The 27,749-nt window shown below is 36.3% G+C and overlaps 1 protein-coding gene across 1 annotated transcript; it reads right to left on the bottom strand.

Moving 5' to 3' along the window:
- LOC128220490 (bone morphogenetic protein 3-like) lies at positions 1–27,690 on the bottom strand. The gene is made up of 5 exons (XM_052928914.1): positions 26,375–27,690; positions 14,065–14,213; positions 4,754–4,913; positions 3,795–3,959; positions 1–1,694 (listed from the first exon to the last, which is right to left on the bottom strand). The coding sequence occupies exons 1-5, from the start codon at positions 26,718–26,720 to the stop codon at positions 1,084–1,086; spliced, it is 1,431 nt and encodes a 476-aa protein (XP_052784874.1). The 5' UTR covers positions 26,721–27,690; the 3' UTR covers positions 1–1,083.
- Between the last annotated feature and the right edge of the window lie 59 nt (positions 27,691–27,749).

Raw genomic sequence — 27,749 nt, 5'->3', positions numbered from 1 at the left:
CTGTCACGTAATAACAACATGTTTGTCAATGTTTTCTTATTCTCCTAATAACAACATCTGTCACGTAATAACAACATGTTTGTCAATGTTTACTTATTCTCCTTATAATAACATCTGTCACGTAATAACAACATTTCTGTCATTGTTTCTTTATTCAGTTAATAACAACATCTGCACAGAACAAATAGCAATTTTCAAATGTCAAAACAAAACATAAATATGGCAAAGCAATGAAAACCTGTTTGGTTTACACATTCAAGTTTGGCCAATAAGTACTTGTCAAAAGTTACATAATATGGTCATATGACGGAAATGAATATATACAACAAGATGTGTCAAGTCACCTACTCGTACATAGATTTTGGTCTGATGAAAGCCTTACTATACTTTAACTAAATCTAGACGCGTTTTTCTATTGGGGAACTTTATTATTTGTATTTCAACTTATCAATAAAGCTTTATTAGACTACATGTATTACTAAATCTAGGCACATTTGTCTGTTGGCCAACTGTATTGTTGTGTCCTTTTATGCACACGTTATCTTTAAAAAACCCAAAATGCATTGTCATACTAAACAACACTACAATAACACTTCACTTAGTTTTCGTCATACCAGTAATTGACTTCAATATAGTCAACTTCACGGTCTTGTTCTTCATTTAAACCTTAAAACCCGTTTTTCTTGTTGGTCGTGAATACGGCATTGGACAGCCCTATGTAGCTACGTCCTTTACCATTGATGACAGTTTGCCTATGCTACGTCTCTGCTGCGGGCATATTTACGGCCACGAGTCGGTTTAAGTCATATGTAGAAGCGCCTCCGTTTAGGGCCATACTTTGATCAACTAAAATTTAGCATCACAAACTTTCAGATATAATTTGAACTGCCTCAAAATTATTTATGATGAATTTATCGACGCAAAACAAAAAAGCTGTCTTTCGGAAACAGCACAGCGCAACAATAACATTGCGCATCACATCACGAGTCCTGCGCATTCGCAATATGGCCCCTTTCGGTCACCATAAATACTGGCTTTATACAAACACTTTAACTTCATCTTCTTGACTCCCTTTGACAAATATCAGTGACACCCACAACTTGCCGCAACCATGTCATCATATTGTTTTAAAATCACATTTTCAGCATCATCAAAATATAATAAACTAATGGAATAAAGCTTATTGGGAACGCAACAAGGTGTTGTTACGCCTTTCCCAACGCGCAACGCGTGGACTATACTTTGAACTGTAGCATGATTTGTTGGTCTTTGACTCTGTCCTAACGGAAACTCACATGGCCCTTTACAATGATAAGCATTGTATCCTTTTGGGGATATTATCCAACCCGCCCATCCGATTTCGTCAAAATCGACGTACATTTGACGTCGATTACACGAACGTCGACGCCGACTATATCTGTTCGCGTCCCTTTTGTCTTTTTGATCTGACTTTCGATCGCGCTTTGGACGCTTTTTATTGGTTGAATTAGAAACACTCCTCTTATTTCTAGAATTATTCTCAGCATTTTCTGAGTCAGATTTAGGAGCAAAGAATGGATGACCGTACTCCTCGCGTTCCTTTTCGTTCAAGAATTTGATGGCATTCCGTAATCCTGCATTGTCATAATTGTATCCCATTTTGCGTTGGTATTTTTTCTCCAGTCGGCGAATGTCTCTTGTTATCTCTTTGTATTCTGAAATTAATCAAGAACCGCATTATGAACAACTCAATGGGCTGTAAACTTAAATTTAACTTAAATTTAGGAGTAGAATCTGAGTGTTTTGACTGGCCTGTAAAAACAAACTGGCCAATAAAATGACTGGAATCACTGAGGCATGACTATAAAGGATAAGGTTACAAATTATATTGAATTTTACCACATATAAGTATGTAAGACAATTTCAAGCCAAAATCGTTGGAGAGTTGGTAGTTTTGAATAATATTATTGTTTATGCTAAACAAATGTCTAGGAACAGTTCAGGTCTAAACACGTTCCCTCGAACCTTATAGTTTCGGCATGCGCACTTGGTTAGCCCTTTTGTGGAGAATTAGGACATTTTAATACATATACTTAGTAAGATCTTTTTACAACATTGAAACATCATCACCAGCTCAAAAGACAATTAACACATATTAGATTTATTCAATGTTGATGGTGTAAATTAAATCCGGGCTTACGGTAGTTAACTGTTCCCGAATATTCATTTGATTTGAAGATCAATTTAACAAGAGCTGAAGAAATAGTTTGTTTTATAACTGAAATTTATTACGCGAAAATAAGGAATGGATTTGTTTAAGTGCGTTTTGCGGTTGTTGTTTTTGAAAAAGAGCGTGTGTCTATAAACTATTCCTTTGATTTTCGAATACAATTGAAAATCGCGGATTGGTTGCATATGTTTTAGTGGTTTCTGCCGTCGTTGCTTTTGAAAAACAGCACGTGTCTATAAAACGGTTCTTTTTATTTCGAATTAATTTCATTTGCTTAAGTTATCTCCGACATGGTAATACTAGAAATGAGCCGAAAAGATTTACATTAGTTACCCTGTCTACGATTATCAAATAAGAACAGAAGTGCAGCGGTCTCCTACCACTGTATCAAATGGCGCATGAATGAATCGTTCAATTAACCATGAGACACGAGTCTTGGAAAAAACAAAGCATTTTCAAAACGATTGATTTATATATTATTTTGTTTATAATTTATACTGCATAATCCAGTCGGAATTATTTTCGAATTATTTCCTTCCACAAATGAACTTAAGACGCTGTTATCTTGAGTACGGTTCAAGCGCCAGTATTCCATTAAAATACGTTTCCACCGCTAAGAACAATTACTCAAATCCTTTTAATTTTATGCTATTAAGACATGAGAGAATATTGGTGGCACCCTACTAAGGGATACAATCAGTCGTAGATATAACATGAGCTTTACCAAATTCAAGCTAATAAGTTTTGAAGACCCACAAATCGTCCCGACTAGACCCCACCGTGGTGAAGACGCCATAACGTGAGATAATAGTGAATTATTTGTCTCCACAAAACGCATTATTCTTTCCGCACAACTGTGAAAGCAGGTTCCTGTACGAAACGCAATTCTTTCGGCACCGTCTCATCTAAGTTTTTTCTAAACAATAACGTCTTGTAATAATCCCACTGGAAATAATTTCTGACAAAAACAAGGGAATTTCAGAAAAACGCGTTTCGTCTCGCGATTGTTAATAGTCTGTAAATATTCTGCCAATACAGTTGTGTGTCTGAAGATATAATGATTAGTTTTATATCAGTTTTACGAGATGGAGGCAGAAGCCGAGATTATCCGATGATTTTGCTATCAGAGAAGAGACAGGCGCTGAAATGTTACCTCCTGAAAGTGAAATGCTGTCTGATAATGCTTTCAAGACTACCTGTTGGTTTTCATTACATGGAATAAGAAGAAATAAGTCGAGCATTATTACGCAGAGGTCATGATTTTGCCGATGAAACGCGAACATCGAAACTGACCCATCCTCTCCAATTCTCTAATTAAATTTTATCCGACTGCCGATATTATTTTTTTTGGAGAGACCGACATGATGCGTGCCAGTTGACTGTTGGCGACCGGTTACTTTTGAAAACTGATAAATATATTCTGGACGAAAGACACTCTGGATTATAAACAGCAATGAAGCAAAAAAAAATATTAATCAGTTATCATATGAACAACAGTGTCACAACGCCCCTAGCACCAACTGAAGTGGTATTCTGTTGTTGTTTTTAAATAACTAAGTCATATTGGACCCCCTCCCCAACCCACCTTGGTCCTGTGGCGAAATGTAGTGCGGCGTCCTTTGCCTCCCGTCGTCCGTGTATATAACCAGGATTGGCTGTTTTGTGTCATGGTGTGCTTTTCTTTGGGCAAACCGAACGTCCGCCTCACCCAGATCTTGTCCGTAAAGCGCCTTCGAGATCACAAGAAACCCTGAAAAATTAGTTGTTACAGTCCATAAAATCATTTGAATTCTTCATTAGAAATATTTTATGTAAAAACAAAAGATGAATCATTAGTTCAATGATGATCTCACTTATTTAGACAAAAAAACAAATTATTTATTTGTGCAACACTGGCGCTGAAGTACGTTCGAAAAAAAACGGCTTTTAAACTTTGAGAGATTCACACTTTGGAACAACTCAAATATCAAAGCCTTAACATTATTGTAACACGATGTTAAGACTTTTTTGCTGCCATTCTAATTCATATTCAATAACAATCATAACATATTCTAGTGATGCAACAAGACTGTTATAATATTTCTTTTTACAAATAGTTAGAATCAACAAGCACCTGTTTGCCCATGAAACACATCAAACTACCAAATATGTTTGAAAGAGAAATTCGAGACGCTACCAAATATACTGGTGTATATAAATGCAATTCTTTGATTGACAGACATGCTTCCTCTGCGTGTGGCAACATTTAGTGGTCCGCATGGATGCTAGTTTTGTCTGAGACTGACACTAAGGAAGGCAAGGTTTTTGTCAGATATTTTATTCATGATGAGTCAGTTTCTATAAACGGTTTAGCATAATAACAGTCCAGGGACCGTTTAAAATAAACGTAAACTGTCTGGACCTGTCATATACGTGTGATCAAGAAAGGTTACAAAAACGAAGTGGTGCCGTTATTTCGCTCAACCTTGGCGTTTAATGCATTTACATCTAAATCATTGGGTAAAGCCTATATAAGGAAACTTTAACAGAAACGTAAACAATTACCATGGTTAGGAGCCTTTTGAAACGCCCAGTCTCGCACTGCACGGGTCACGTTGAAGATAAACCAACCCCGCGCATGCGCACTGACCCGTTTCTGGTCGACCAAAGTGCGCCCGATATCCGAGTACATATTCTTTGGATCCAAGACTTGATATACTTTTACCTGAAAATTATAACGATGAAATACAATTAAATGTATTATAATGATAACGTTTTTTCATAGAAACTATGTCATGATTCACAGGGCCAGCAGTCTAAATTGACCATTACTTTCATTAATCAAAAGCAAGTCGAGGGGTGAAAGCGAAAAGGTTCCATCTGCTTCTTTATTTAATGTCATTTAGAACCTTTTCGCATTCAGCCCTCGAAGTGTAAACGTAAAATAAAAAGGCGTAATGTTACATTCAAAATATAATGTAGCCACCAAACGAACGTGTTCTTAAATCTAAATAGGGTCAAGCTTAGTCTCCAAAACGTGCATGCTCTAACTCTAACATGGTCATGCTTTCCTTACCGTCGTAATATGTAGTCTAAACACGCGCATTTTCATGCTATTGTCAAGTTTGCATGATGCAATGTAATCTATAAAAGCGTATGTTCTCAATGTGGTCCAGTTTGCCTGACGTTACGTAGCCTAAAAATCCGTATGTTCTTAATATGGTCTAGTGTGCTTGATGCAATTAGTCTAAAAATGCGTATGTTTTAAATATCGTCAGGTTTCCCTGATACACTTAGTCCATAAACGCACATGTTCTTAAAATGGTCTAGTTTGCTTAATGTGATGTAGTCTATGAACGCGTATGTTCTTAATATGTACAGGTTTGCTTGATGCGATGTAGTCTGTGATCGTGCATGTTCTTAATATGTACAGGTTTGCTTGATGCGATGTTGTCTATGAACGTGCATGTTCTTAATATGTACAGGTTTGCTTAATGCTATGTAGTCTATGAACGTGCATGTTCTTAATATGTACAGGTTTGCTTGATGCTATGTAGTCTATGAACGTGCATGTTCTTAATATGTACAGGTTTGCTTGATGCGATGTAGTCTATGAACATGCATGTTCTTAATATGTACAGGTTTGCTTAATGTGATGTAGTCTATGAACGTGCATGCTTTTAATATGGTCAAAATTTGCCTGATGCAAAGTAGTCTATGAACGTGCATGTTCTTAATATGTACAGGTTTGCTTGATGCGATGTAGTCTATGAACGTGCATGTTCTTAATATGGCCAAAGTTTGCCTGATGCAAAGTAGTCTATGAACGTGCATGTTCTTAATATGTACAGGTTTTCTTGATGCGATGTAGTCTATGAACGTGCATGTTCTTAATATGTACAGGTTTGCTTAATGCGATGTAGTCTATGAACGTGCATGTTCTTAATATGTACAGGTTTGCTTTATGTGATGTAGTCTATGAACGTGTATGTTCTTAATATGTACAGGTTTGCTTGAAGCGATGTAGTCTATGATCGTGCATGTTCTTTATATGTACAGGATTGGTTGATGCGATGTTGTCTATGATCGTGCATGTTCTTAATATGTACAGGTTTGCTTGATGCGATGTTGTCTATGATCGTGCATGTTCTTAATATGTACAGGTTTGCTTGATGCGATGTAGTCTATGAACGTGCATGTTCTTAATATGTACAGGTTTGCTTGATGCGATGTAGTCTATGAACATGCATGTTCTTAATATGTACAGATTTGCTTGATGCGATGTAGTCTTTGAACGGGCATGTTCTTAATATGGTCAAAATTTGCCTGATGCAAAGTAGTCTATGAACGTGCATGTTCTTAATATGTACAGGTTTGCTTGATGCGATGTAGTCTATGAACATGCATGTTCTTAATATGTACAGGTTTGCTTAATGTGATGTAGTCTATAAACGTGCATGCTCTTAATATGGTCAAAATTTGCCTGATGCAAAGTAGTCTATGAACGTGCATGTTCTTAATATGTACAGGTTTGCTTGATGCGATGTAGTCGATGAACGTGCATGTTCTTAATATGGTCAAAATTTGCCTGATGCAAAGTAGTCTATGAACGTGCATGTTCTTAATATGTACAGGTTTGCTTGATGCAAAGTAGTCTATGAACGTGCATGTTCTTAATATGTACAGGTTTGCTTGATGCGATGTAGTCTATGAACGTGTATGTTCTTAATATGTACAGGTTTGCTTGAAGCGATGTAGTCTATGATCGTGCATTTTCTTTATATGTACAGGTTTGCTTGATGCGATATAGTCTATGAACGTGCATGTTCTTAATATGTACAGGTTTGCTTGATGCGATGTTGTCTATGAATGTGCATGTTCTTAATATGTACAGGTTTGCTTGATGCGATATAGTCTATGAACGTGCATGTTCTTAATATGTACAGGTTTGCTTGATGCGATGTAGTCTATGAACGTGCATGTTCTTAATATGTACAGGTTTGCTTGATGCGATGTTGTCTATGAATGTGCATGTTCTTAATATGTACAGGTTTGCTTGATGCGATATAGTCTATGAACGTGCATGTTCTTAATATGTACAGGTTTGCTTGATGCGATGTAGTCTATGAACGTGCATGTTCTTAATATGTACAGGTTTGCTTGATGCGATGTAGTCTACGAACATGCATGTTCTTAATATGTACAGGTTTGCTTAATGTGATGTAGTCTATGAACGTGCATGCTCTTAATATGGTCAAAATTTGCCTGATGCAAAGTAGTCTATGAACGTGCATATCCTTAATATGTACAGGTTTGCTAGATGCGATGTAGTCTATGAACGTGCATGTTCTTAATATGGCCAAAGTTTGCCTGATGCAAAGTAGTCTATGAACGTGCATGTTCTTAATATGTACAGGTTTGCTTGATGCGATGCAGTCTATGAACGTGCATGTTCTTAATATGTACAGGTTTGCTTAATGCTATGTAGTCTATGAACGTGCATGTTCTTAATATGTACAGGTTTGCTTGATGCGATGTAGTCTATGAACATGCATGTTCTTAATATGTACAGGTTTGCTTAATGTGATGTAGTCTATGAACGTGCATGCTCTTAATATGGTCAAAATTTGCCTGATGCAAAGTAGTCTATGAACGTGCATGTTCTTAATATGTACAGGTTTGCTTGATGCGATGTAGTCTATGAACGTGCATGTTCTTAATATGGCCAAAGTTTGCCTGATGCAAAGTAGTCTATGAACGTGCATGTTCTTAATATGTACAGGTTTGCTTAATGCTATGTAGTCTATGAACGTGCATGTTCTTAATATGTACAGGTTTGCTTGATGCGATGTAGTCTACGAACATGCATGTTCTTAATATGTACAGGTTTGCTTAATGTGATGTAGTCTATGAACGTGCATGCTCTTAATATGGTCAAAATTTGCCTGATGCAAAGTAGTCTATGAACGTGCATGTTCTTAATATGTACAGGTTTGCTTGATGCGATGTAGTCTATGAACATGCATGTTCTTAATATGTACAGGTTTGCTTAATGTTATGTAGTCTATGAACGTGCATGCTCTTAATATGGTCAAAGTTTGCCTGATGCAAAGTAGTCTATGAACGTGCATGTTCTTAATATGTACAGGTTTGCTTGATGCGATGTAGTCTATGAACGTGTATGTTCTTAATATGGTCAAAGTTTGCTTGATGCAAAGTAGTCTATGAACGTGCATGTTATTAATATGTACAGGTTTGCTTGATGCGATGTAGTCTATGAACGTGTATATTCTTAATAAGTACAGGCTTGCTTAATGTGATGTAGTCTATGAACATGCATGTTCTTAATATGTACAGGTTTGCTTAATGCGATGTAGTCTATGAACGTGCATGTTCTTAATATGTACAGGTTTGCTTGATGCGATGTAGTCTATGAACGTGTATGTTCTTAATATGTACAGGTTTGCTTGATGCGATGTAGTCTATGAACATGCATGTTCTTAATATGTACATGTTTGCTTGATGCGATGTAGTCTATGAACGTGTATGTTCTTAATATGTACAGGTTTGCTTAATGCGATGTAGTCTATGAACGTGCATGCTCTTAATATGGTCAAAATTTGCCTGATGCAAAGTAGTGTATGAACGTGCATGTTCTTAATATGTACTGGTTTGCTTGATGCGATGTAGTCTATGAACGTGCATGTTTTCAATATGGCCAAAGTTTGCCTGATGCAAAGTAGTCTATGAACGTGCATGTTCTTAATATGTACAGGTTTGCTTAATGCTATGTAGTCTATGAACGTGCATGTTCTTAATATGTACAGGTTTGCTTGATGCGATGTAGTCTATGAACATGCATGTTCTTAATATGTACAGGTTTGCTTAATGTGATGTAGTCTATGAACGTGCATGCTCTTAATATGGTCAAAATTTGCCTGATGCAAAGTAGTCTATGAACGTGCATGTTCTTAATATGTACAGGTTTGCTTGATGCGATGTAGTCTATGAACATGCATGTTCTTAATATGTACAGGTTTGCTTAATGTGATGTAGTCTATGAACGTGCATGCTCTTAATATGGTCAAAGTTTGCCTGATGCAAAGTAGTCTATGAACGTGCATGTTCCTAATATGTACAGGTTTGCTTGATGCGATGTAGTCTATGAACGTGTATGTTCTTAATATGGTCAAAGTTTGCCTGATGCAAAGTAGTCTATGAACGTGCATGTTATTAATATGTACAGGTTTGCTTGATGCGATGTAGTCTATGAACGTGTATGTTCTAAATATGTACAGGTTTGCTTAATGCGATGTAGTCTATGAACGTGCATGTTCTTAATATGGTCAAAGTTTTCCTGATGCAAAGTAGTCTATGAACGTGCATGTTCTTAATATGTACAGGTTTGCTTAATGCTATGTAGTCTATGAACGTGCATGTTCTTAATATGTACAGGTTTGCTTTATGCGATGTAGTCTATGAACATGCATGTTCTTAATATGTACAGGTTTGCTTAATGTAATGTAGTCTATGAACGTGCATGCTCTTAATATGGTCAAAATTTGCCTGATGCAAAGTAGTCTATGAACGTGCATGTTCTTAATATGTACAGGTTTGCTTGATGCGATGTAGTCTATGAACATGCATGTTCTTAATATGTACAGGTTTGCTTAATGCGATGTAGTCTATGAACGTGCATGCTCTTAATATGGTCAAAATTTGCCTGATGCAAAGTAGTGTATGAACGTGCATGTTCTTAATATGTACTGGTTTGCTTGATGCGATGTAGTCTATGAACGTGCATGTTTTCAATATGGCCAAAGTTTGCCTGATGCAAAGTAGTCTATGAACGTGCATGTTCTTAATATGTACAGGTTTGCTTAATGCTATGTAGTCTATGAACGTGCATGTTCTTAATATGTACAGGTTTGCTTGATGCGATGTAGTCTATGAACATGCATGTTCTTAATATGTACAGGTTTGCTTAATGTGATGTAGTCTATGAACGTGCATGCTCTTAATATGGTCAAAATTTGCCTGATGCAAAGTAGTCTATGAACGTGCATGTTCTTAATATGTACAGGTTTGCTTGATGCGATGTAGTCTATGAACATGCATGTTCTTAATATGTACAGGTTTGCTTAATGTGATGTAGTCTATGAACGTGCATGCTCTTAATATGGTCAAAGTTTGCCTGATGCAAAGTAGTCTATGAACGTGCATGTTCCTAATATGTACAGGTTTGCTTGATGCGATGTAGTCTATGAACGTGTATGTTCTTAATATGGTCAAAGTTTGCCTGATGCAAAGTAGTCTATGAACGTGCATGTTATTAATATGTACAGGTTTGCTTGATGCGATGTAGTCTATGAACGTGTATGTTCTAAATATGTACAGGTTTGCTTAATGCGATGTAGTCTATGAACGTGCATGTTCTTAATATGGCCAAAGTTTTCCTGATGCAAAGTAGTCTATGAACGTGCATGTTCTTAATATGTACAGGTTTGCTTAATGCTATGTAGTCTATGAACGTGCATGTTCTTAATATGTACAGGTTTGCTTGATGCGATGTAGTCTATGAACATGCATGTTCTTAATATGTACAGGTTTGCTTAATGTAATGTAGTCTATGAACGTGCATGCTCTTAATATGGTCAAAATTTGCCTGATGCAAAGTAGTCTATGAACGTGCATGTTCTTAATATGTACAGGTTTGCTTGATGCGATGTAGTCTATGAACATGCATGTTCTTAATATGTACAGGTTTGCTTAATGTGATGTAGTCTATGAACGTGCATGCTCTTAATATGGTCAAAGTTTGCCTGATGCAAAGTAGTCTATGAACGTGCATGTTCTTAATATGTACAGGTTTGCTTGATGCGATGTAGTCTATGAACGTGTATGTTCTTAATATGGTCAAAGTTTGCCTGATGCAAAGTAGTCTATGAACGTGCATGTTATTAATATGTACAGGTTTGCTTGATGCGATGTAGTCTATGAACGTGTATATTCTTAATAAGTACAGGCATGCTAAATGTGATGTAGTCTATGAACGTGTATGTTCTAAATATGTACAGGTTTGCTTAATGCGATGTAGTCTATGAACGTGCATGTTCTTAATATGTACAGGTTTGCTTAATGCGATGTAGTCTATGAACGTGCATGTTCTTAATATGGTCAAAGTTTTCCTGATGCAAAGTAGTCTATGAACGTGCATGTTCTTAATATGTACAGGTTTGCTTAATGTGATGTAGTCTATGATCGTGTATGTTCTTAATATGTACAGGTTTGCTTGATGCGATGTAGTCTATGAACGTGCATGTTCTTAATATGGTCAAAGTTTGCCTGATGCAAAGAAGTCTATGCACGTGCTTGTTCTTAATGTACAGGTATGCCTAATGCATTGTAGTCTATGAACGCATATGCTCTTAATATGGTCATGTTTGCCTAATGCAATGTAGTATATGAACGCGTATGTTCTTAATATGGTCATGTTTGCCTAATGCAATGTAGTCTATGAACACGTATGTTCTTAATATGGTCAAGTTTGCCTGATGCAATGTAGTTTATGGACGCGCAAGTTCTTACTAGGGTCAAAATTTCCTGATGCAATGTAGTCTTTGAACGCGCATGTTCTTAATAGGGTCAAGATTTCCTGATGCAATGTAGTCTATGAACGCATATGTTCTTAATATGGCTAAGATTGCCTGATGCAATGTAGTCTTTGAACGCGTATGTTCTTAATTTGGTCAATATTGCCTGATGCAATGTAGTCTTTGAACGCGTATGTTCTTAATTTGGTCAAGATTGCCTGATGCAATGTAGTCTTTGAACGCGTATGTTCTTAATAGGGTCACGATTTTCTGATGAAATGTAGTCTATGAACGCGTATGTTCTTAGTAGGGTCACGATTTCCTGATGCAATGTAGTCTTTCAACGCGTATGTTCTTAATAGGGTCACGATTTCCTGATGCAATGTAGTCTTTGAACGCGTATGTTTTTAATAGGGTCACGATTTCCTGATGCAATGTAGTCTTTGAACGCGTATGTTCTTAATATGGTGATGTTTGCCTAATGCAATGTAGTCTATGAACGCGTATGTTCTTAACATGGTCAAGTTTGCGTGATGCGATGTAGTCTTTGAACGCGAATGTTCTCAATAGGGTCAAGTTTGTCTGATGCTATGAAGTTTATGGACGCGTATGTTCTTAATATGGTCACGTTTGCCTGATGCAATGTAGTTTATGGACGTGCATGTTCTTAATAGGGTCAAAATTTCCTGATGCAATGAAGTCTTTGAACGCGCATGTTCTTAATAGGGTCAAGATTTCCTGATGCAATGTAATCTATGAACACGCATGTTCTTAATATGGTCAAGATTTCCTGGTGCAATGTAGTCTTTGAACGCGTATGTTCTTAATATGGTCAAGATTTCCTGATGCAATGTAGTCTTTGAACGCGTATGTTCTTAATTTGGTCAAGATTGCCTGATGCAATGTAGTCTTTGAACGCGTATGTTCTTAATTTGGTCAAGATTGCCTGATGCAATGTAGTCTTTGAACGCGTATGTTCTTAATAGGGTCCAGATTGCCTGGTGCAATGTAGTCTTTGAACGCGTATGTTCTTAATAGGGTCACGATTTCCTGATGCAAAGAAATCTATGAACGCGTATGTTCTTAATAGTGTCACTATTTCCTGATGCAATGTAGTCTTTGAACGCATATGTTCTTAATAGGGTCACGATTTCCTGATGCAATGTAGTCTTTGAACGCGTATGTTCTTAATAGGGTCACGATTACCTGATGCAATGTAGTCTTTGAACGCATATGTTCTTAATAGGGTCACGATTTCCTGATGCATTGAGTCTTTGAACGCGTATGTTCTTAATAGGGTCACGATTTCCTGATACAATGTAGTCTTTGAACGCGTATGTTCTTAATAGGGTCACGATTTCCTGATGCAATGTAGTCTTTGAACGCGTATGTTCTTAAAATGGTCACGATTTCCTGATGCAATGTAGTCTATGAACGCGTATGTTCTTAATAGGTTCAAAATTTCCTGATGCAATGTAGTCTTTGAACGGGTATGTTTTTAAAATGGTCACGATTTCCTGATGCAATGTAGTCTATGAACGCGTATGTTCTTAATAGGGTCACGATTTCCTGATGCAATGTAGTCTTTGAACGCGTATGTTATTAATGGTCACGATTTCCTGATGCAATGTAGTCTATGAACGCGTATGTTCTTAATAGGGTCACGATTTCCTGATGCAATGTAGTCTTTAAACGCATATGTTCTTAATTGGGTCACGATTTCCTGATGCAATGTAGTCTTTGAACGCATATGTTCTTAATAGGGTCACGATTTCCTGATGCAATGTAGTCTTTGAACGCTTATGTTCTTAATAGGGTCACGATTTCCTGATGCAATGTAGTCTATGAACGCATATGTTCTTAATAGGGTCTAATTAGCCTGATGCAATGTAGTCAAGAACGCATATGTTCATACTATGGTCAAGTTTGCGTGATGCGATGTAGTCTACGTATGCCTATGTTCTTAATATGATTAAGTTTGCTACTGACACGTTTTCTCAGTATGGTCAAACGTCCTGATCCAATGCAATGTATAAACTATGGTCATTATTTTCCTTTAATACAAATCAGTCTTTGAACGCGCATTTTCTTAAAAAGTATTGTACACTGTTACAATATTGCCTAAAAATGTAAGTTCTAAACTTATCCTGTCAGTCTTTTAAAGCGTATGTTCTAGATATTGTTAATATCTCTGACATGTAATTAACGTGTTTGTTCTGCGTATGTTCTTAATATTGCAATGATAACCTACAGTTTAACTAATATTTCTCAAGCCCTACGTACCTCTATTAGATGTGACACGCGGCCTTGTGGGGCGTGTCTTGTTTCATTGGCAAGCGGTGTCATTCGGAACAAGTGAAACTCAGCCTCCAACAGTTGCTCGCTAGCGTGCATTGATACGTTATAGTAGAAATGCATCTCCTTGTTGTATGCTGAAACAGACAAATTAGCTTTGAGATAGTGGCACGAGTATAGACGTCCTGGTTCGTTATGCATCAATCAATTTAACCACGCCCCCACCCCCATGTGTCCGGGAGAATACCGGGGAAAGCCGGGGAAATGGGCCGTTTTTTACCCTCAGGTGGCCCCGCAGTGCCGGGTGAATGCGGTGGTTTTGTCTTCGCGCCAAAAATAGAGGGGAATGGGCCTTACCTGGGGTCCCTGCGATGTGGAGGCATTTGGCGGGGATTTTACCAGCAGTTCGTTTACCCGGACTTTGCAAAGTCTCCGCTATTCCCCGACCTTGTGTGTGTGGGGGGGGGGGGGTACAATTGACTGGTGCATTCGAGGTGTTATTTCCTTCAGTACATTTGTTTAGCTTTTCTTTTAACAGTTTATACATACATATAAAATCTATAAATTCTTCTTGTTACGTAGATGTTGCAGTGCTCCTGTCAGGGGTTGGGAAGGACAAGGTGCTAGATCAGAAAGGGCACATTTGATGCTCATTGAATGAGCTTTAATGGGGCACTTGCAATGGCCAATTTTTATTGTATGTGTTTCAGCTACTTTCAATACGAATATTTTGTAATGTACCTAAGCTGTTATATCTACTCTAGTGTCACAATTATGTTTTTTTTTATACTTATATCAAATAATTGAGTCTGTCAAACAAAAAGGCAGCGGGGTGCTGGAAAAGGGAAGGATTAAGATATAATGAAGGAAGCCGAGCAACTTCATTGCAACTTCTTAATATAAAGGTAACCGCATATTCTTTTTGCGTCCCTTTGACTCGACTAGTTCATAACAATGGGTCCTCAACAAACAAGAGCCGTCGTAAGACAGCGCGCTCGACTACGCCGCTTTGACTTAGAATACAATAACGATGTAATAATACCAAGTTTGGTCTCTTAATGTCAAACCTAACTAAAAAAATTCGATACATAAGGTGACTTTGATGCTGCCCTCCCACCAGCCCGCCCAAACAATGACGCAAGTCATTCAAATAACTTGATTTCCCGTTATGAAAATGTGGTTAAGAATAAACAAATATGCCTTTCAAAGGAAATTAAAAAAAAAATCAAAAAAATCAAGGGCCATAATTTGTATTTAGGCTTAAAACGGAGTTATATTTCTTGTTGTAAGATGGTCATAAATAATTTTGAATTTTATTAAGTGCATTTAATGAACGGTATGGAAGTTTTTTTTTATTAAAATCCCAACTTGCCCTTAACTTTTACTTGCCTAAAACTTTAACCTAAGTCAATCAAGGGCCGTAACTTGTATTAAGGATATGGAGTTATGTAACCTCATTGGGTGATGGTCCTGAACAATTGTGTGAAGTATTAAGTCAATTGAATGAAGGGTATAAAAGTTATTAAACCATATCCCAACCTGCCCTAAAACTTTAACCTAAGTTCCATAGTCAATCAGGGGCCATAATTTGTATAAAAGATAATATGGAGTTATCTAACCTCATTATGTGATGGCTCTGAACATCTGTGTGAAGTATTAAGTCAATTGAATGAATGGTATTGGAGTTTTAAGTGAAAATCCCAACTTGCCCTAAAACTTTAACCTGCCCTAAAACTTTAACCTAAGTAAATCAGGGGCCATAACTTGTATTTAGGATAATATGGAGTTATGTAACCTTATTGTGTGATGGTCCTGAACAACTGTGTGAAGTATTAAGTCAATTAAACAAAGGGTATAGAAGTTATTAATAAATATTCCAACTTGCCCTAAAACTTTAACCTAAGTTCCATAGTCAATCAGGGGCCATAATCTGTGTAAAGAATAATATGGAGTTATCTAACCTCACCATGTGATGGCTCTGAACAACTGTGTGAAGTATTAAGTCAATTGAAGGTAGGGTATTGGACTTATAAGTGAAAATCCCAACTTGCCCTAAAACTTTAACCGGACGCCGACGCTGGGGCGAGTAGTATAGCCCACCTATTCTTCGAATAGTCGAGCTAAAATGTAAGTGTCGAAGTACACGTACGCTTCTTAAGAAGTTGAAAATGCTGATACACATGTTTAAAGAATGTGTAGTCCTCAGCATTGGATAATGATGGCAAGATCTGAACAAAGGACAACTATCAATCAGGGGTTGTATTCAATATGCAACCCAAGTCAATTTAATTAATCATACGGCAAAGACTCTATTCACCGTTAAGGTGATTAATATAGAGCAATCCGATTAGCTATATCTTTCTTAGATCCAATTAAGATCAGTATCGAATAACACCCATTGTTTGATAAAAAAAGTTAAAGGGAGTATATATTTAAACCACCTTCTATTGTCATTGATGTATTTAAAGTTTTAAACCATTATCATTGTCATTGATATATTAACCACCTTCTATTGTCATTAATATATTTAAACCACCTTCTATTGTCATTAATATATTTAAGCCACATTCTATTGTCATCGATATATTTAAGCCACCTTCTATTGTCATTAATATGTTAAAGCCACCTTCTATTGTCATTAATATATTTAAGCCACCTTTTAGTGTCATTTTTTATTTAAGCCACCTTCTATTGTCATCAATATATATTAAAACCACCTTCTATTGTTATTGATAAATTTAAGCCATATTTTACTGACATTGATATATTTAAACCACCTCCTATTTTAAACGATCTTCTATTGTCATTGATATAATTAAGTCATCTTCTATTGACACTGATATATTTAAACCACCTTCGATTGTCATTGATATATTTAAACCACATTCGATTGTCATTGATATATTTAAACGACCCAAAATTGTCATTGATGGTCCTTTAATAAAACCATAAAAGAAGGAAGCCTCATTTCGGATAGAAAAAAAATACGTTTTTTTTTTTTACAAAACTTGACACTATTTAAAATCATTTCAGTTACAAATGTATACCATATTATGAGAAAATGTATTGATGAAGCAGGAGACAGAATTTCATGTTTTTCGTTATTGTTGATGTATTCGGACAAACTTGCTATTTTTGTAGAGACTTAAATAAACGTGAACAATGTAGAAAATTATTTTGGAACTTAAGAAAAATGTTCTAGAGGCAAAGCATATAGGGACCTACAATAAAACTATGCAGGCCCTTGGACCGCGAAATGTTTGATTTTGTTATTTCAAGGTAGGATTTTGGTAGTTGGCTTGTAATCGTTTTTACTCTACAATGCAGTTTCAACTTCAATACAACTACTTTTCCCCACTTGAAGGTACTTGAAAATGTTTTAATGAGAGGACGTTATGTAAATCGGCAAATAAATTTGATTATTTGCTTCACGCGCCGACCCATTGTCAAAGCGCCACTACATAGAAAAGCTACCACCTGGGTTCCTTGACGAAATGTTTTAATCGCTGGCTTCATGGGCTTAGATTAACTTGTTAATAGCTATCCAACAGATGCTACCTTCGAGTGTTCCACCAAAAGTTTACTTAAGATTCAAGTGGGGTTTATTGTTAAATTCAAATTAATGGGCTCTATTGCCCATAAGCGATTTCGTACTATCAATATCTTATTACAAGGATCATCCTATTGGCTTAGAAACTTTTTTGAGGTAGCGATAAACGGATGTTTATAGTTTTAAAACTAATCTTTTCAGTGCTTTATCAAGATTTCATGGCTCTATTTTGCTAATTTTCTGGAGATTTCTGAAACATTGTCACTAAGTCTTAAATATTTCACATGCTTTCGGTCGTTTCTCATGCCCAATCAATTGATTTATGGATCAGTTCCGAGTTTTTCAGACATGCATCAAACAGGTTGGGGGGACCCACCTCAGCTAACAGGTGTTCAACCATGCACACTTCTGAAAGACCTTGGCGTACAACTTCTGAGCAAAGAACATTTTTGAGTGTTCCATTTCAATACATGTTTGTCAAAAAGCAAACAGATGGTGACTTTGCATTTTTTTAATGTTTAGTGTTTGAAGTAAAGGATAGCTGCAATACAAAGGCGACTCGAGTATTTTCATGTGCTTGTGTGTGATTTTTAGTAATTACTTGCAAATAGAATAGTTGCATTAATATACCCGGCAAGTTGACTCTCCCAAATAAATACAACATTTTGATAGTATATTTAAGGTAAAATTTCACAATATAGCTTCAAAGGAGAATAGAAAAGCCTGCAGCTTAGCTGTCGTGAATAGTTGACAAAAATGACCGTTTCGGTACATATGAAAATAAGCAGGGGCGAAACGTATATTTTAACAGAGGAAGGCTTGATATTACATGTGTTCATTGTACATCATACTAGACGTTTGATATTTGTCCACATGGTTCAAAATACGCTCATTTGTTATCAGACTGAGTACTTTTTTGTACTGACTTTGGGTGTGTTCAAATCGTTTAACATAGCGACTGTGACACGCATTGTCCCGAGTTGAAAGAGAGAGGAGCAAAAACAATACTCCTAAGAGATCTACCAACTGATACTGACAAAACGCATGCATTTATATCACCTACAAAAGAAATGAATGAAATGAAACCGCATGGATTCAATGACCTTTCATACTACATAGTACTCAACTAGACATCGAAATTTGTCTATGGGCGTTCAAACGCCCAAATATGACTAAAACATTGTCTTATCGGTGTGTTTGGTCAAATAAGCCTAATATAGCTAATAATTCATAACAATACATACGTCATATGAAGTGAGTTTATCACCTTAACTGGGATTAAAAGTTCATTTCAAAATAAGGTCTATGGGAAAACGCACTTAAATTTCAATTGAGCTGGGGTGGACTATTTCAATTTACAAGCTATTTTGTGTCTCTCTGCATTCTAATGGATATGTTGATATCGTTGTATTACTAGAAATGAAGTGTAGTTAGTTACCTTTTTTGGAAAACCTGACACTTGTGCTTATAACATATTAGCAAAAGGTGTGTCTACGCAAAGTTCTCATTTTCGTTGCTAATTTATACCCCACCTATATTATATCTGCCCGTCAAAAGTTAAAATCCTTCTCATATTTCGAAACATATCTAAACTGTATGATTAAAAGGCCTAATAGTGCACTTAATTGCACTGGAGATTTTCTAAAAGTTGCTCCAAGAAATACGTCATTAATTAAAGGACATTTTTTTGCTCTAAAACGTAATACATTTAAATCCATAGTTTAGTCCATTAAATGCGTGGAAAACTGAGAACTGAAATGAATCTATATAATGGGTATTAAATATGAATTAAAGATGCAAGCGCATTTCATTTGAATACTTTTCACCACATATTTGTAGGTGGTTGCGGCAACCGTTTTGTTGACATCCAAACATACATAGACCCCATGGAGCGGCGACATCAAAGTGTTTATAATAAGCAAAAGAAGCCATGTCTCTAAACAAGGTATGGCAAATACACGTATACAGGTAGAGCAAGTCTCCATTGTAAGATCTAGATAGCCCAGATGTGTTACCTAATCTAGTCAACATGTCCCACGATCTCCTAAATGTATTACTAGTCATACCATCTGGGTACTCTCGCTTTCAGTAATTATTTACACTTCGTAATATGTAAACTAATAACATTGGACTTATGAGGAAATCTGGAAGGTTCATAGAAAAGTACAGATGTCAAAATGAAGTGACACTTTTGTTTGTGTATTTTATTAATCCCATCATTGCAAGACGAGGCATCTTGTTATATGAATGGGCAATGTTAAAATCCGTGGGATAGCATTTATTGAAGGAATCAATGGCAAGCTCTGTTTTACTATCATAGGAATAAATGATTTCTTTCAGAGTCAATTGAAGAGCTTCATTCTTGTGATCACGTCTTTGAGTTTATTTGAGTAAAAACAGTTGCAACTTTAGCGAAAGTCTTATGTAAATGAATCGCATAAATACAGCTTATATTGGCAAGGTGTTTGGTAAACAAAAAGAACCTCCCTCTGTAAGCAGCGCTCTTGACACTCGTGGCTGTTTCGCAGGTGTTAGTCAGGGCGACACTCTAGGACCATGTGTGTTTACGAACAAACCCAGATTATTTGCAAGATCCATCTAATCTTAAATATTGGACCCAATACACGTGCTTCAGTTTTCGATACAGCCGGGCAAGGAGTGTCATTTTAAAATCAAATTGCAAAAAATAAGCCATTCGGTATAAAACATAACAAATAAATCATGGTGCTAATGCCAGACTTTTAAACCAATAAAAGACGTAGTTTTGCTTGGTACCTTATGACATTAAAACCCAACGAAATGCTTCGGGGAAGGGCCTTTTTAACATATCCTAAGATAAGTAAGTTGTTGATTAACTGACTTCAAGTAAACATAATCAGAGCAACCAGAGAGTACCAACTTTATTTTATCCACTAAGAGTTGACAGTACAATGAAATGACTTGTTGGATGGAAGATTAGCGTAGAAAAGCAGTTGTGTATATGCAAGGTTACCATGACTTATTGCAGCTTAGACTTCTCAGAGTAGAGCGGACGTTTTGTGGCATCAAGGTTTCAATGGCTTTTGTATGGTGGGTTACTAAAAGTAGAATGGAAGTTTTGTTGCTGCTAGTTACTATAGCTTGTTGCATGGTAGGTTATTAAGAGTAGAATGGAAGTTTTGTTGCTTCTAGTTACTATGGCTTGTTGAATGGTAGATTACTAAGGATAGAATGGACGTTTTGTGTCTACAGGTTTTCCATCGCTTGTTACAGCTTAACTCACTAAACTATACTGACAAATTTGGATGTGTGTAATGTATTCAATATGTAGTGCAATATGGCCAGTTAATTAGATTGTATTGATGTAGGCCCACTGGATCTAGATTTCATACGACTACTTGTATAAAATACACATACAGTACAATCAAAATCTTTGTCTTTGTAAAATATTTCATCCAAAAATTATGTTTTCGTTGTCATTTTATAGCATCTTATTAATATTTTAGCTATCTAGATATTGTATCAATTTTGGGAATCAAACAGTTTCATTATTCCAAAATAACTTTAATTGCATTGAAACCCATGTCCTCTTTATTGCTTGCGTATGCAAAACATTCAGATGTTTCGGGAACAAGGCATTTCAAAGCCGCGGGGTGGAACCATCAAATTGTGCCCACTGTAATTTTCTTACCGGAGGCCAATAGAAAGGGGCAAAGGGGTTTGCCAGTGTAATCGATCTGATGTTAGTAAATTATAGTGTTCTCTGCGATATGAATAACTTATTTTGCAAAAAGCAATTATTCACATAACAGATGCATTTATAATGAGCACAAAATGGTTAGCATGCACCGGTGTTTTAAAAAGAACTCGGCTTTAGACACTTTGGGATAGTAGAACATTAAAGAGGCATGGACAAGGTTACAGATTTGGGTGTTTTGTTAAAAAATGTTTCTGAATGGTACACTCGACAATGGAGAACGTCAATCGGAACACCTCGGTCATTATCCAACAGAATTGAAGCTTGCCGGAGATTCGATCTCGAAGCTTGCCGGAGATGGCCGAGTTGTTACGATTGGGAGAACGTGTACAGTTGAAAGTTTGTATTTTCGTTCATTTAACACTGTTAAATATGCGGTAAATGCATGATCAAAATGCAGTAAATGCCTTAGTGGTCAATCGGAACACCTCTGCCATTGTCCAACAGAATTTACAATCTCGAAGTTTTGCCGGAGATGGCCGAGTTGTAACGATTTCCTAAATGGTATTATTTTCCGAGGTTATTATTTATTTATTGAGAATCAAATACTAATGGAACACTAACATGTAACATTTTAATGTTTATTTAATAATTTGCCATACAAATATTGAACAGCAGCTGGTCCATTATTTTACTGGCAAGTTAAAACCAATGGGGATCTTAAATCAAGCGTTTAACTTATTTGACTTTTCTCTGGTGCAAATAGGCGCTCTCTATGGGAGGGTGGGAGTTTTTGAGACCTATTTTTTACGCATATTATGTTAATAAAGCTTTTTATCCCATGATAGCTACACTTTATGGGAAAATTGTCCTTGTAAGAATAGTTGAAATATTTGAAGGTGAGTAATGATAAGAGGTGCTATTTATATGATAATTAATAACATTGTTTTATGACAATGGGTTACGTACTATCTTCTGTCAGATCGGAGATAAAATGTTATTAATTAAAAAAAAAAGATTGTAAGAATTGAAAAGAAATATATATTAAACATAATATCACATCACATTCACGTTTTAATAATCAAAACGTTAAAATGAAAGATATTTTTTACCATCAAACCCTAATTTTGGTTATATAAACGGTCTGTTTATTAAATGGTTATATGCATAGGTTATAGTATCTATCAGGAATGAAAAGTTATTTAAAAAGCACTGCTAAAAACGAACAACAACAACAGCAACAACAACAACAACAACAACAACAGCATCGAGGACAACAACTAATACTACTAACACCAAACACCACCAGTCATGTAGCTGTTGCTGGTCTGTCACTTACTGGTGATCTAGTATCAAGGTATTTCAACAATAAATTCGAAAGATTTGGTAATCAAAAAATGAAAAAAAAATCTATAAGTGTATGTCTGTTATAGCACAATGAAAAACGGTTCATAAAAGATTTGAAAGATATTTCAAGAGCATCTTTCATGAATGCAAGCACTGTCAATTATAATCCCATTATAATCAGAGATTTTTTTCAATTAAAAACCCATGCATAGCGCGGGAATGACACAGCTTCTAATTGAAAATTATATTTTAATGTCTTGGATTCAGAAACCACTTAGAAATGATATCAATCAGGCGTTACGCAGAGAAGATGATGGTAAATATAAGAAACTGGTGAAGCTGATTTCAATCGAATATTTCTAGCAATGATAAATTGGTGGAGTGGAGTGAATTATATGCATGGAATTTTGATATATAAGTATATTCGCAGTACTTGTATGAAAACTGGTTCAAAATGCGAAGAGGGGGGGGGGGGGGAGACGATGATGATGGTAAAGATGATGGTAGTGAATTGATGATGATGATGATGATGATGATGATGATGATGATGATGATGTCGATGACGATGACGAAGACGACGCGAAGAACGACGACTGATGATGATGATGATGATGATGATGATGATGATGATGATGATGATGATGATGATGATGATGATGATGATGATTATGATGATGATGTTGATAGTTATTGATGATGATGAGATGGAGGAGGAGGATGGTGATGATGATGATGATGATGATGGTGACAACGACGACGATGATGGTGGTAAATGGTGTATTGGTAACAGTGTATTGATGATAATTCCAACGACCAGTGGTGTTCTGTTCGACGTTATTTTTTGGTGGCCGACATAATTTTATTTTAATGTCACAACATGCAGCCAAGTGAATTTGGTGTTTAGTCCCCAAACCTTTAAATCAGTGGTCATTTGTCAAACGGAATGATTAAAGTGCAACATTTAGAGAAAAAATCTTTGTAAATAATCTATCACTAACAAATGGACGGGACCCAATCCTATAATTTGCGTCTACATAATTGGCCCTTTGGTTTCTCGCATTGTAAAGGCTTATCATTCAGTGTCACGGGATCTGATTTTGGAAACAAGAATTGAAAGGGGATATGAACATTTTAAGAACTGAAAGTTTTGCGGAGTTTTGTCCTTTTTTGTTGGTGACGTTTTGCGATAAAAATCTACTGAAGAGTTGAAAACAGCCATTTCATGTCTAATTTTTGTTTATGAGATTAAACTACGTGATTAGGTACCCAATGACTCGAAAATTGTCATTTAGGAAATATTTTGTTACCCTTTTTGTAAACGTTTTTAAAATGTACTGGAGAAATGTAAAGATAAAGAAAAGTGAGAGAAAACGTTTTGGGGCTCATACAGTTACTGCATGTATTGTTAAAGGAATGCATGTACACTCGAGTTTAACCTCGGTTAAACATTAATGTAGGTAATCCATCCATCGTTTAAACCAGAAATTGCTACTGATAAAGTTTCATTTGAAAGTAACAAAATGTTAAAAGTTTTAACCGAGAGCTTATTGGACGGATTGTTCAGAAAATTGTTAAAGTTAACAACATTGTTACCGGAATCGTTGTTAACTTTTAAAGGTGGACTAGTTTATGATTTGCTGATATATTTAAGTAAAACAAGCATAGGTGAATCAGTTGTCTTAATAATTGTGTAAAGCACCGCAAATCACATGTGTGTCCATAAAACCTTCAGAGAATTCAAGATTCGAAAGTTAACAACGATCCAGTTAACAACGACCCAGTTAACAACGACCCAGTTAACAACGACCCAGTTAACAACGACCCAGTTAATACCGTTGTTAACTTTAACGATCTTTTGAACAATCGGGTCATTGTGTATTTCAGAAACAAATTTATAAAATTGTTATATATGTTTTGTTTCCCCCCACCCCCACCCCCACCCCTTTATTATATCATATCGTTATAGTTTTATTTCAAAAATATAATCCATGCAGAACTAATATAATGGTTAATCAATAAAAATAAACATAGAAATATTATCCAGGTTTATATCTAAAATGCACTAACACATTTGTGAATCCTAATGATGGATAGCCTACCTTAAATGTATGTTGGAGAACACACCATAATAAGCAATATACCATATACAGCTTTGTGACAAATTATTTAAGTTATTTTTCCGTCAGTGATACATATTGTGCCGTCAATTTAATTTTGCGCCGGTTTGAGACCCATAAAAATAAAATTGCTTCAGACAATAATCCGGACAACCGTAATGTACGGACACAAAGACATATTAAAATTTTGTCATTTTGATAGGATAAAGTAACACTATATTCTTGCATGGTGTATTTCTCCTCAGATTTCATTGGGGTTTATTTGCTCAAAAGTTGATATAAGATGACACTATAACAGATAGGATCAAGAAGACATACGTGCAATCACATTGTGAAACCCCCACGTCGTCGCCTTTTCGGCATCCATAATTGGATAATTCGAATTTTATGGCTTAAATATGAGCGATATGTGACGCAAGGGAAATTTAAGTAAATGGAATCTTGTCAAATGTATATTAAAGTAAGTTAGATATATTTGGGAGGCAGACCGCTTCCCGTTGAAGTACATGTTAAGAGAATACAATGCTGTGGTTGTTGAGTTTATAAAGGTCTCCCCGCGCCCTATAATAGTTGCATTATGGCTTGACCGAGTCACATCAAACACAATTTTAAATCCAAAATGGGAGTTTTGTCCCAACCGGTTCACCAAAGGAGTCATTTTGTACCTAAAACGCGAGACCTGCAATGAATGACATCTAGAGTGGTCCTACAGCTCTAACTATTGCATATGGTTAAAAGAGAAAAAAAATTAATAAGGCCGGGCTTATAAACTGTTTAAACTTACGCATTTGGTAGACATTTTAGTGAAATTGTTGCTTTTTAATCTAGTATTCTTGGGTCCAGTTTTTTGAAAGGACTGCCCTCATACAACGACGTGTCGTATGTTGTTGTTTTCTTATATTGTCATTTCTGGGGAAAAGGGAAACCGGCCCATCATTTCTGGGGAAAGGTAACCGGCCAGGTGTTATCGGTGTATTCACATTTCCCGGTTACAACGTGATCGAAATAAGCACAAGCCCGTAGGCCCGACCCAGTCCCGGATTTGTAAAACTATGTTTGTATTATATGTTTTATAATTTCAGGCTTGTAACTTCACGAACATCTTAGATATATACGAACAAAATTATACTAGTAATCGGGCAGTTCAAGAATAAACTTCAATTTCGATGACTGGCAACTAAGCCAGTTCATCACATACAACGGACCAGAGATAATGCTAAAGCAGCACTCTCGCAGATTGACAGTATTGACTTATTTTATTTTTTGTCTCAGAATCAGCTGCTTTTGGCATCAATGCCTTTAATTCAGTCATATAGCCCAGAAAAGAACAGATCTCAATTGTTTGGAAAACTGATGAAAAACTCATTATCTCTTAAAGCATTTTTAACACATTTAGCCAAAAACATCATTTTTCGAACGTGAATATGAAAAACTGCGATCTGATCTTTTGTCAGCAGTCGTTGGTTTCCATACATTTACGCTAAAATTGGTTCATTCCAAGACAAGAAAAATAAAAATAAAAAGTGGTCAAACCGCTCAAACTGTGAGAGTGTAGCTTTAACCCCACTCCGAGCTACTATTATGATACCCGCGTCACCGGTCTCTTACCTCTATCTGGAAAGCTGACGACGGTGGAAGCGTTGTAGGGTCCCCCTTTTTTGATGAGGCCACCCGAGTCTGTAATATCGTTAAACAACTCCAGCATGAACTGGGGCGGGGTCGCTCCCACCATGTGCTGCGGCGCATGCTCGATGCCAAACACCTTCGACAGACGCTCAATGGCTTCCGTCTCTTCCGGTCCGTCGCCGCCGCCGGCGCTGCCGCCTTTCTTCCCCTTGTCTTTGTTTTTCTTGCCACAATCCACCCGGAGTATTAAAGTGAATACAATTAATAAACCGAACATAATCAACACTTGAATATTGTGGAATCCGAAGTTGGCCCGTACAATTCGCATGTTTATCTAAAATACACTAACAGACGGATTTTCGAGATTTAAAACTCACTGAAGAATTGTCAAAATTTCATCTAAACTGGTATCATTTTCTTTCACTTGATGACACTTTTCCAAAACAAATCGATTTGTAATATGGCTAAGATGAATTTGTATTAACATGTTATTCTGCTATTATTTTTTTTTTTTACAATTTTAAAACTCCGGCGAGAAAATTAAATCTATTCTCTGTATCTTATCAACAGCAATTCCAATTCTTCTGTTTTTATTTTATCATATGAAGCATATAAATTTCGAATCACACGGAGTTAATTTTCTTGACTTATATACCGGTGTGCGCTGTGAAATGAACAGCATTTTTGATATATTTTTTAAATAATTAGCACCTGGTGAATTCAATTGAAATATAAAATTATGCGTCAACACGTAAGTTTATTATAAATCCATTTCACAAGAACGCAAAATTCCAAAATGTGTTTGAGACGTTCGTATTGGTTTTTTTCTGCTTCACTCTTTGGGATGGTAAGCTATTTCTCGTAAATTCTATATTTATTTATCCAAGAATATTTATATCCAATGCAAAGAAATTCCAACTTTTGAACATGGCGTAATTGCGGCACGTCAGAGCCGATCGCAGATTGGAATAAATCGAGCAATAAATTCTGTAGCATTTATTATCTAATCTTTAGCTAAAATCCAGCGATCAATCTTTCATGATTGTAATCTAAAAATCTGACAAATGTGTATCTTCACAGCATTGCGCTAGAAAATTAGTTGAATAATATTCCGTATAGTACCCGTTCATGATTTTCTTTTAAACAAGCGCGTCATCTAATCGATTATTGACAAAATTTGACGAATGATATTGTTATCATCATCACATCACAGCGTTTAGCAGCGTTCTGACACAAGCCTATCTCAATTTGATTGTTTGTTCAAAACAAAGCTCCGCAAAGGTTGGAACGCGACTCAAACCCTGTAAGAAGGTGGTGATCAGTCCCATATAGCGAAAACAGCGACTCTAAGTCGCCC

The sequence above is a fragment of the Mya arenaria genome, chromosome 2 (genome assembly GCF_026914265.1).
Source record: "Mya arenaria isolate MELC-2E11 chromosome 2, ASM2691426v1".
In the NCBI taxonomy this organism is placed as follows: Eukaryota; Metazoa; Mollusca; class Bivalvia; order Myida; family Myidae; genus Mya; species Mya arenaria.
This window is presented reverse-complemented; position numbering and strand designations above follow the sequence as displayed.

What these genes read in the sequence shown, in the direction of transcription:
- LOC128220490 (XM_052928914.1), bottom strand. Translation starts at nt 26,720, where the DNA reads ATGCGAATTGTACGGGCCAACTTCGGATTCCACAATATTCAAGTGTTG. An exon ending in CGTCAGCTTTCCAGATAGAG is followed by an intron (nt 14,214 to 26,374) that starts GTAAGAGACCGG and finishes TGTCTGTTTCAG; the next exon opens with CATACAACAAGGAGATGCAT. An exon ending in TCAAAAGGCTCCTAACCATG is followed by an intron (nt 3,960 to 4,753) that starts GTAATTGTTTAC and finishes CTAATTTTTCAG; the next exon opens with GGTTTCTTGTGATCTCGAAG.